Source organism: Myotis brandtii, unplaced genomic scaffold, assembly GCF_000412655.1.
Source record: "Myotis brandtii unplaced genomic scaffold, ASM41265v1 scaffold456, whole genome shotgun sequence".
Lineage (NCBI taxonomy): Eukaryota > Metazoa > Chordata > Mammalia > Chiroptera > Vespertilionidae > Myotis > Myotis brandtii.
The window spans coordinates 3543001-3554476 of NW_005367431.1; the positions used below are offsets into that span (position 1 = coordinate 3543001).

Sequence of the window (11476 nt, forward strand, 5' to 3'; positions counted from 1 at the left end):
GGCAGATGTCTGTGTTCTGGCATGAAATTATGGCCATGGTAGATTGTTGGATAGGAAAAACTGAAGAACAATATGCATCGCATAATTCATTTTTATCTAAAGCAAAATTTGAAAGTCTATCTGCCTGTTCATAGGTTCATAGACAAATGTCTGGAAGAATAAACACAAAACAATTCCTTTGACCACTGGGAAATTGTGGAGGGGAGCTTCCATTTTTTAAAATCTCTATTTGTTTTATATATTCATGACTCACAAGCATGCATTTCTCTGTGTTCTTGAATAATCTCTTGCGGCCTCCACACTCTATCCGGATTAGAGAAAGGATTTCCAGAAGAGGGAGATCAGAGATGGGACAGGAGGAGGAAGACGTGTGTTGCCTCCTGCCCTCTCCTCTGTGAGATCAGATTCCCGCTGTCTTCTCTGTCTCACCCAGGATCCTTCTGTTGCCTGCTCTCGTCTCTGCCTGTTCCTGTCCCTGCTGTCACCTGTCTTCCCTGTCATCATCACTGTCCATCTCTGTTTCAGTTGGGCCCCGTCCCCAGAAGGACCCCAGCTCCAGCCTCTGAGCCCTCTCTGTCCCGCTCTTGCTCGGGGTTCTCTGAGAACCAGATAGCAACCCCCTCCTCCTCCTCACCCCCAGATACTGACATTTCAGTGGACCAGTTCACAGTGGCCCAAAAACCACTTTCAATGAGTGACAAACACATGCACTTGGACGGAGTACATCTCTATGCCCGTCATTTTATTATTCAGTCTACGGAGAGCGTTTGCTGCACATAAAGCACCTCTGACCCCTTGTAAGAACTTGGTGTCCCTGAGGGGGCACTCAGCCACCAACTGAGAACCACTGAAAACAGGAAGGGATGCTCAATACATCCCTAACGTGTTTCCAAAACAAAAACAAAACAAACAACCATCACGGTGTCCTGTCCTGTAGAGTTGCCACATGTAGATAAAGGCTGGTGGGCGCCCCCCCTCCCCCCTGTTGTCAGATCTCACAGGGCCCTAGACTGCCTGCCTGCCCCCTTCTTCCTATTTGTGGCAAATAAATAGGAAGTCAAATGTAGCACCTTCCCATCAGCTCTTGCAGCCACTGGGGCTTCAGCCACAGGCAGCGGCTGCCCGGCCGCCAGCCCTCCTCCCCGCTTCCCCAGCCAGAGGGGACCACAGAGCCAGGTGAAGAGCCTCAAGCAGGAGGCCCCTCCGTTGGAGTGTTTGCTCTGAGGCCTGGGCAGGGCTGGAAGGAGTTGGGGAAGAGGGAAGGAGTCTGTGTTGTGGTGGGTGCTGGGGTGCCCAGGAGCACGTGGGGTAAAGAGGGAAGGGTAGTGACTGAGGGGAAGGGGAAGGGCCTTGGGACATGTGTTGAGCTGAGGTGGTCCCGTGCTTTGTGACCTTCAGTGAAAGATGGCAGAGAAGCGAGGAGATGACTGAGCAGACAGCTGAGCTCAGGGCATCTTCCTGGCAGGCCACTCTCTTAGACAGACCCTGGGAGAGAGCTGAGGGGGCAGTCTGGGTGGCAGGGCTCGGGGACCTCCGTAGCTGCCCAGAAAAGCTGTGTGGATGAGCGGATGCAGGGGCTCTGCTTGGTGGACAGTTTCCCTTGGCGGGGAGCCTGTGGCGGGGAGCCTGTGGTGGGTAGTCATGGAGTCATGAGTCCCTCCCAGCATGGAGGAGAGTGGCTTCCCAGTTCCCTGTGGCCCCAAGGAGTCTGGAATATTCCCTCAGATCTCTGAGCTCACTTGGGAATAACCTTCATGAAGACCCTCCTCTCTTCTCTCTTCCTCGCTCCTCACCTCTGATTGGCTAGTCTCCACTCGAGCCTCTTCCTGCACCTACCAGGAGCACATCATTGGCTTCTAAATGTCAGCACTGAGAGAGTCCTTACACATCAAATGGTCCAATCCGCCCATTTTGCAGATAGGGAAACTGAGGCCGGGAGGGCAGTGACTGGCTCAAGGTCACACGATGGTTTAATGGGAGAGCCAGCCCTGGAAGCCATGCCATTTGGAGGACCTTTACTGCTCACCTGTGACTGACTTGTCTTCCCAGCAGGTAGTGGCGGCATGAAGGGGGGACCTGCTCCAGAATTGGGTTGTTGCTACAAGACCGAGCCCCTGAGGAGCACAGGGAGCTCCCTGTCCCCCAGCCTGGACTTCCAGTCCTGCCAAGACGACCAGGTAAGGTGGGATCGCAGCCCTGCTTATGGAGGGAGGGGACGTTAGGAGGAAGTGGGGGAATCTGGAGGGACCTGGGTTCCCACTGTCCCCTGGTCCTGAGCACCCCTGCCCCAGCCCCAGCGCATCATGGGGATGGGCCCTTGAGGTGCCAGACACCCTCTCCCGTGCCCTGGGGGCCAGACTCTCCTGTGGGCCATGAGAAAGGGGCAGGGCCACTCAGAGGCTTGGTTGTATGATTGTCGCCTTGGCCTTAGGGCCCATCTTGTGGGGTTTGCAATCTTCTTTGTTGTTAATCCTCACCGAGGATATTTTTCCATTGAATTTTAGAGAGAGTGGGAGGGAGGGGGAGAGACAGAGAGAGAGAGAAACATCGATGTGAGAGAGACACATTGATTGGTTGTTTCCCACACTCATCCCAACTGGGGCTGGGGATCGAGCCTGTAACCGAGGTACATGCCCTTTATTGGAATCGAACCTGAGACCCTTCAGTCTGCGGGCCGACGCTCTAACCTCTCAGCCAAACAGGCCAGGGTGGGTTTACAGTCTTGATGAGGATTTTCTTCAAGTTGTCCTTGGCTCCATTCAAAACAGAGTAGATGGTCTGAGACATGGTGGGACCAGGGTGGGTAGGAAGGGAGGTGGGAAGAATGCTAGGTAAGGGGCTCTAGGGGCAGAGGGAAGGTGATTCTGGGTAGGCATGAGAGTCCCCGGGGAAAGGAATCTCTGAGTGAGGGAAAGGGAAGCCATTTGACTGACAGACATGGTGAGGGTGAGGGCTCTTAGCTTCTCCTCCTGCTTTGGAAACCAAACTAGGGGTGGGATCATCCCAGGGACACAGGAGTCATGCCCCCTGCCACTGACACCAGCCAGGTCTGCCCTGTTGGCCTGCCCCAGAGCCTGGATCTCTGCCTATGTCCCTGCAGCTGGCACCCCCGGGCACAGCCCCACAGGGCCTCAGAGAGGACTCCCAGACACGAGTAAGTCCAGGCCCCAGGGCTGCACTTGGTGGAGGCTGAGGTGGGGGCACTGTTAGGCTTCAGGGTGGAAGGGGGAGGGGACCCAGTGTCACTGGTAAGGACAGAGCCTCAGGCACACTTGACTAGCACACTTTGGCCTGGAGTCCTCACCTAGGGGTGCAGGGGGCTCTCAAGGTGGTGACACCTGGGTCAGAGGAGGTGGGCAGTGGGATCTGGTGTAGGCTGTGAGGATGGCACTTGCCCACCTCTTTGAGCTAGAGGAGTCTTTGTCATGAGTGAGGGGCACTGACTGGGAGTTGGGGTGGAGTCCCGGTGCTGCTCTTTTAGCGCAAAGACCTTGGGAACATCAATGAGGCCAGTTTCTTCTTCCATAAAAGTCAGCTCTCACTATCCCTATGTTCTAGGCTTGTTGCATTTTAATACACCATTCCCTTAGGCCACTGTGACCTCCTGGAGGGCAGGGACTGTATGGTTGTGTCCTTTAGCCCTTACCCCCACCCCCTGTAAGACCACGGAGCTAAATAGATCAGTATAAAGTTGGTTGAGTGAATGAATGAGAATTCAAGCAGACTATATATATATATATATTAGAGGCCCAGTGCACGAAATTCATGCACGGGGTGTGTGTGTGTGTGTGTGTGTGTGTGTGTGTGTGTGTGTTCCTCAGCCGGCCTGCACTCTCTCGCAATCCTGGACCACTGGCTCCTAACCACTCTGCCTGCCTGCCTGATCGCCCCTAACCACCTCTGCCTTGGCCCCCGCTGTGGCGGCTTTGTCCAGAAGGATGTCCAGAATGACGTCTGGAAGGTCGTTCGGCTGTCCGGTCTAATTAGCATATTACACTTTTATTATATATATACACGGTTTTTACTTCATATCATGCCTGGTTAGCTCCTACCTCACTGTCTGTTGTATCTCAGTCCCCTTGCAAAGCTCTTCTCTACTTACCTCCTAAATATTCACCTGTTCCGGAACTCGGTCCAGAGCCCTCTTCCCTTCCCTTCTCTCCCTCCTCCTCCCCTCCTCTCCTCTCTCCTCCTCTTTCCCTCTGCTCTCCTGTTCTCTTTAGAGTGGCACTGTGTGCTAGGACCTCCTCCTGCGATGATGGAAATGTTCTATGCCTGTGCTGTCTAATATCATACCTCACACCTACTGAGCTTTTTTAATGTGGCTAGTGCCACCGAGGAGCTGAAATTTTTATTGTATTTATTTTAATTAATTTCAGTGTGGATACGTCTCAGGTGTCCATTTTGGACACAGCAGACCTAGTGTCATCCTCAGGTGATATCATCTGGGCCCCAGGCACCCAAATGTATATCTCCAGCTCAGACCTCGCCTTGGCACTCCAACCGCCCACTGGACTGTTCCACGTGGTGTCTAACAGGCTTCTTCAATGGTTTCCTCTCCCTAGAGTTGTTCCGCACTGCCCCAATACTGGCCGCTTTTCTTGGCAAGCGTGATTGCAGACAGGAAAGTCCAGCGAGGGGAAAGGTCTTGTCCAGTCGCCAACCCCAGGGGGCAGGCTAGATGGGAGCAGCACGTTGGCCCAGCGTGTGGGGCCCTGACTGGCTTCCCTTTCCTTCTCAGAGCGCCAGTCACCAGGGCCGCATGCCAGCTCCACCGATGACGACAAACTCCCAGCCACGTCCCCTCTGAGCAGGGATACGATGGGAAGCCAGCAGGAAAGAGCTGATGAGGAGGCCCCCTGCCCGTCCTTCTCTCCTCACAACAGCTCCTCCCCAAACCCCTGGCAGAATGGAAAGTGCTCCAGCTCCTTGGCTTTCTGCTCCTGCCCCCCACCCATACCCATCTCCAAAGAACTCCCATTCCGCCTTCACCCCCTCTGCCCTGCATATCCACTTCTCCTGCCCCCACCTTATCTGTTCACCTATGGGGCCCCTTCTGTCCAATGCCATCCTTTCTTCATGTTGCCCCAAGATACCTCCTACCCCACCAGGGCTGTGCCCAGTGTGCTGATGAGTGTCAGTGAGCCTGGGCACCACAGCTCCTGGGGGGAGACCCTGCGTCCCTACCCAGGGGCCTCTCAAGCCTCTGGTCAAACCTCACTGTCCCAGGCCCCGATTCCAGGCCCTGGAGCTGCCAGGACCTACTCCCCAGTGCCAGAGCATGCTGGCAGGGCAGCTCCAGCAAAGCGGGCCCCACTGGGCTCCCGTGCAGCCCTGCCTTACCCGCTGAAGAAAGAGAATGGCAAAATCCTGTACGAATGCAACGTGTGCAGCAAGAGCTTCGGGCAGCTCTCCAACCTCAAGGTATCATCCTCCTGGGCTCCAATGCCCTCCCCTAATCCCCAGCATCCCAGCATCTTTTAATTTAATGGTGAATTTAGACCTTGATCTCGGTCTCTCAGCATCTAGTGCAAAGCCCTTTCCTGAACAGCCTTTTTTTCTAGATTCCCAGTTATATCTCCTCGTGTTTGTTTGTTTGTTTGAAGTTAAGTGGGCGAACGGGTAGATCTTAGTGAGACCCATAGAACTGAGGACCAGCCTTTGTCAAGTGGGATCCCACAAACCAGCGCCCAGTGCCGTTGGCGTCCACCAGGGGGCGACCATGGGCACACCATGGGCTCAGCAAAGATGAGCGCTATGCATAAGTTGGCATTGCTGAAGTTGAGGAAAGGTTATGATTATTGAGGGAGATGCCTTCTTGATCCTCAGGCATGAGTTCCCAAACTTTAATGAGCCTCAAACTACCAAAAGAGCTAGTAAACATGCAGATTCCTAGGCCCCAGCCCAGGGATTCTAATTCAGATGGTCAGCGTGGGGCCTGAGAATCTACATTTTTAATGTTTTAATGTACTTCCGGGTGATGCTGATGCTGCTGGTCTGTGGACCACACTTTGAGAAGCACTGCTCAGGAGATACATTCCCCCTTCCCTGGCCTTCTGACCACCGCCACCTCCCTCCCTCAGGGCAACAGAGAGAGGGGGTACCTGGGGGATGGAAGAGAGGCGAGGGGCTTGAGAGGCCTTGATGCCAGAATGAGTTCCTGTGGAGATGTGGGTAGAGGTTCAGAGAGGACCCCAGGCCCTGCTGGGGCTCTGGGCAGTTGGCAGCATTTCCTCCATACCTGGCTCAGGTCCATCTGCGTGTACACAGCGGGGAGCGGCCGTTTCAGTGTGCCCTGTGCCAGAAAAGCTTCACCCAGCTCGCCCACCTGCAGAAGCACCGCCTGGTGCACACTGGGGAGCGGCCCCACAAGTGCCTGGTGAGACCCTTCTCCCCTCCTGCACTCCTGCAGGCAAGTGAGGAAGGAGTTCCAGACCCCTGGGGGAGGGCCCTGTGGCCTCCATTCCCAATCCTCCTGAGACGAGGGTGGGGCAGGGAGGGAGGGGGGGAGCATGAAAGTGACCCCTCTGAGCCCCGAAGGGCCAGGAAGTGATATTGGAGGTCACTCCTGGGGTCTGGGGCGGGGAATAGAGGTGTAAGTCTGTGCGGGGAGGATAGTAAAGTTGGGGGTGGATACCTATTACCTTCTTTCCTGCTGGAGAAGTTAGTGGCAGAATGTGTACAAAGCACAAACACTGCATATAAATAACATCAGCCCCAGGTTGGCTCTCTCCCTCTTTGAGCCGCAGTCCCCACTTGGGAGGTCAGAGGGCAGGGACTCTTGCCCTGTTTTACACAAACAGAATGAAAGCAGCACAGTGGCTGTGAGTCTGAGCTACGTGGGTTCAAATCCTTGCTCTGCCTCCAACTTGCTGTGGGGCCTTGGGCCAGTGGTTCAATCCCCTGAGCCTCTGCTTTCTCACTGTCTATAGGGGTTGCCCTAGTACTTAGTCATGCTTCCTCGGGGTCGTGGGGAAGACTACACGAGACCAATTCCTGGCCTGTGGCTGCTCCCAGTAAATGTTAATTATACCCACGGAAGCGGCAGCCCCACTCATAAAGGTTGCATGTGATGACCTCATTCAGTCTATCATACCGATGAAGTTAAGTATTAACAGTCACATGTTACCAATAAGGTGGACAAGGCTCAGAGAGGGGAAGTCACCTACACAAGGCCATGCAGGGAATAAAAGAACCAGGATACCAACCAGGTCTGCCTGGCTCCAATGTGCCAGACACTGTGGGTCCCAGGGTGGAATCCTGGGGTGGTGTGTGTGTGTGTGTGTGTGTTTGTCGGGGGGAGGAGGGGCAGCTTCAGAGTCTGTATTACAGGGAAGTGGGGAGGGAGTAGGGAAGGGGAGCAGAGATCCTGACCCAGCTGGGTGGGCACAACTGATGCCAGTGCTCATTCCCATCAGACGTGCCACAAGCGCTTCAGCAGCTCCAGCAACCTCAAGACGCACCTGCGCCTGCACTCGGGGGCCCGGCCCTTCCAGTGCAGTGTCTGCCCGAGTCGCTTCACCCAGAACGTTCACCTGCAGCTGCACCATCGGCTGCACGCTCCACTGCCCTGCAGCCTGGCTCATCCCCACCTACCTCTGGCATCTCTCACCTGCCTTGCCGGGTGGCACCAAGGGGCACTAGATCTTGTGATGGTGCCATCAGAGAGGCAGGTGGGCCAGGAAGCTGACAACATGAAGGTGTCCTCAGCATCTCGGGGAAAGCAAGGGCAGCCAGCCTGAGCAGTGGTGTCAGGACTGCTCTGGGCAGGGGCAGGGGCAGAGCGATTAAAGGATTTTCTCTCTAACCAGTTGAGGCCTCTTGAGCTTCAACAGTGGAGGGGGAAGCCGCCGTGTGTTTGCCAGACTTCACAACTCACCCTGGAGCAGGTCAAGACAGGCAGGAAGAGCCTGTGCTGCCCACACATGGACTGGGTGCCTGCAGTCACTACCTGAGGCTTGGGTTTGGGTTCTGCCCCCTCTTGGGACCAGGTCCTTCATCTCGGCTCACCGATGGACAGTCCAGCCTCCCGGGCCTCTGCAAGGTGCAGACTGTGCTGCCAAGAAGGGGCATGTTGCTCTCTCATCTGTCCAGATGTCTGTCTGCTGCTTCCCACCACCTCTTGTCTTAGTTCTGAGGAGGCCACGGTGCCCTCAGCTGGTTACTCCCTGCCATGCCTGGCCTGTGCATGCCAGGATCGAGCCCCCTGTGTGGGTAGATGGGCAGGAACGCAGGATGTCAGTGTCCACCATGACCCAGAAGCATGATGTCCCATGTGCCAGGACAGACCGCTTCCAGACACAGTGGACATCCACGGCCCATCCTGTGCCAGTTGGCTGTGCCCCCTGCCACTGACACCAGCCAGGTCTGCCCTGTTGGCCTGCCCCAGAGCCTGGATCTCTGCCTATGTCCCTGCAGCTGGCACCCCCGGGCACAGCCCCACAGGGCCTCAGAGAGGACTCCCAGACACGAGTAAGTCCAGGCCCCAGGGCTGCACTTGGTGGAGGCTGAGGTGGGGGCACTGTTAGGCTTCAGGGTGGAAGGGGGAGGGGACCCAGTGTCACTGGTAAGGACAGAGCCTCAGGCACACTTGACTAGCACACTTTGGCCTGGAGTCCTCACCTAGGGGTGCAGGGGGCTCTCAAGGTGGTGACACCTGGGTCAGAGGAGGTGGGCAGTGGGATCTGGTGTAGGCTGTGAGGATGGCACTTGCCCACCTCTTTGAGCTAGAGGAGTCTTTGTCATGAGTGAGGGGCACTGACTGGGAGTTGGGGTGGAGTCCCGGTGCTGCTCTTTTAGCGCAAAGACCTTGGGAACATCAATGAGGCCAGTTTCTTCTTCCATAAAAGTCAGCTCTCACTATCCCTATGTTCTAGGCTTGTTGCATTTTAATACACCATTCCCTTAGGCCACTGTGACCTCCTGGAGGGCAGGGACTGTATGGTTGTGTCCTTTAGCCCTTACCCCCACCCCCTGTAAGACCACGGAGCTAAATAGATCAGTATAAAGTTGGTTGAGTGAATGAATGAGAATTCAAGCAGACTATATATATATATATATTAGAGGCCCAGTGCACGAAATTCATGCACGGGGTGTGTGTGTGTGTGTGTGTGTGTGTGTGTGTGTGTGTGTTCCTCAGCCGGCCTGCACTCTCTCGCAATCCTGGACCACTGGCTCCTAACCACTCTGCCTGCCTGCCTGCCTAATTGCCCCTAACCACTCGCCTGCCTGCCTGATCGCCCCTAACCACCTCTGCCTTGGCCCCCGCTGTGGCGGCTTTGTCCAGAAGGATGTCCAGAATGACGTCTGGAAGGTCGTTCGGCTGTCCGGTCTAATTAGCATATTACACTTTTATTATATATATACACGGTTTTTACTTCATATCATGCCTGGTTAGCTCCTACCTCACTGTCTGTTGTATCTCAGTCCCCTTGCAAAGCTCTTCTCTACTTACCTCCTAAATATTCACCTGTTCCGGAACTCGGTCCAGAGCCCTCTTCCCTTCCCTTCTCTCCCTCCTCCTCCCCTCCTCTCCTCTCTCCTCCTCTTTCCCTCTGCTCTCCTGTTCTCTTTAGAGTGGCACTGTGTGCTAGGACCTCCTCCTGCGATGATGGAAATGTTCTATGCCTGTGCTGTCTAATATCATACCTCACACCTACTGAGCTTTTTTAATGTGGCTAGTGCCACCGAGGAGCTGAAATTTTTATTGTATTTATTTTAATTAATTTCAGTGTGGATACGTCTCAGGTGTCCATTTTGGACACAGCAGACCTAGTGTCATCCTCAGGTGATATCATCTGGGCCCCAGGCACCCAAATGTATATCTCCAGCTCAGACCTCGCCTTGGCACTCCAACCGCCCACTGGACTGTTCCACGTGGTGTCTAACAGGCTTCTTCAATGGTTTCCTCTCCCTAGAGTTGTTCCGCACTGCCCCAATACTGGCCGCTTTTCTTGGCAAGCGTGATTGCAGACAGGAAAGTCCAGCGAGGGGAAAGGTCTTGTCCAGTCGCCAACCCCAGGGGGCAGGCTAGATGGGAGCAGCACGTTGGCCCAGCGTGTGGGGCCCTGACTGGCTTCCCTTTCCTTCTCAGAGCGCCAGTCACCAGGGCCGCATGCCAGCTCCACCGATGACGACAAACTCCCAGCCACATCCCCTCTGAGCAGGGATACGATGGGAAGCCAGCAGGAAAGAGCTGATGAGGAGGCCCCCTGCCCGTCCTTCTCTCCTCACAACAGCTCCTCCCCAAACCCCTGGCAGAATGGAAAGTGCTCCAGCTCCTTGGCTTTCTGCTCCTGCCCCCCACCCATACCCATCTCCAAAGAACTCCCATTCCGCCTTCACCCCCTCTGCCCTGCATATCCACTTCTCCTGCCCCCACCTTATCTGTTCACCTATGGGGCCCCTTCTGTCCAATGCCATCCTTTCTTCATGTTGCCCCAAGATACCTCCTACCCCACCAGGGCTGTGCCCAGTGTGCTGATGAGTGTCAGTGAGCCTGGGCACCACAGCTCCTGGGGGGAGACCCTGCGTCCCTACCCAGGGGCCTCTCAAGCCTCTGGTCAAACCTCACTGTCCCAGGCCCCGATTCCAGGCCCTGGAGCTGCCAGGACCTACTCCCCAGTGCCAGAGCATGCTGGCAGGGCAGCTCCAGCAAAGCGGGCCCCACTGGGCTCCCGTGCAGCCCTGCCTTACCCGCTGAAGAAAGAGAATGGCAAAATCCTGTACGAATGCAACGTGTGCAGCAAGAGCTTCGGGCAGCTCTCCAACCTCAAGGTATCATCCTCCTGGGCTCCAATGCCCTCCCCTAATCCCCAGCATCCCAGCATCTTTTAATTTAATGGTGAATTTAGACCTTGATCTCGGTCTCTCAGCATCTAGTGCAAAGCCCTTTCCTGAACAGCCTTTTTTTCTAGATTCCCAGTTATATCTCCTCGTGTTTGTTTGTTTGTTTGAAGTTAAGTGGGCGAACGGGTAGATCTTAGTGAGACCCATAGAACTGAGGACCAGCCTTTGTCAAGTGGGATCCCACAAACCAGCGCCCAGTGCCGTTGGCGTCCACCAGGGGGCGACCATGGGCACACCATGGGCTCAGCAAAGATGAGCGCTATGCATAAGTTGGCATTGCTGAAGTTGAGGAAAGGTTATGATTATTGAGGGAGATGCCTTCTTGATCCTCAGGCATGAGTTCCCAAACTTTAATGAGCCTCAAACTACCAAAAGAGCTAGTAAACATGCAGATTCCTAGGCCCCAGCCCAGGGATTCTAATTCAGATGGTCAGCGTGGGGCCTGAGAATCTACATTTTTAATGTTTTAATGTACTTCCGGGTGATGCTGATGCTGCTGGTCTGTGGACCACACTTTGAGAAGCACTGCTCAGGAGATACATTCCCCCTTCCCTGGCCTTCTGACCACCGCCACCTCCCTCCCTCAGGGCAACAGAGAGAGGGGGTACCTGGGGGATGGAAGAGAGGC

The 11476-nt window shown here is 55.1% G+C and overlaps 2 protein-coding genes across 2 annotated transcripts in view; both read left to right on the forward strand.

Annotated features, from left to right (window-relative positions):
• Positions 1-2063: 2063 nt before the first annotated feature.
• Positions 2064-7807, forward strand: LOC102244060 (zinc finger protein 683-like). The gene is given in 6 exon segments (XM_014546755.1): positions 2064-2182; positions 3072-3154; positions 4742-5424; positions 6251-6379; positions 7419-7713; positions 7716-7807. Coding segments are annotated over 6 exon segments (1401 nt in total).
• A 466-nt stretch (positions 7808-8273) lies between these two features.
• The window catches only part of LOC102244354 (zinc finger protein 683-like), a 4607-nt gene continuing 1404 nt past the window's right edge, over positions 8274-11476 (forward strand). Inside the window, 4 exon segments of the mRNA XM_014546756.1 lie at positions 8274-8382; positions 8385-8411; positions 8414-8476; positions 10094-10776. Coding sequence (XP_014402242.1) covers positions 8274-8382; positions 8385-8411; positions 8414-8476; positions 10094-10776 — 882 coding nt within the window.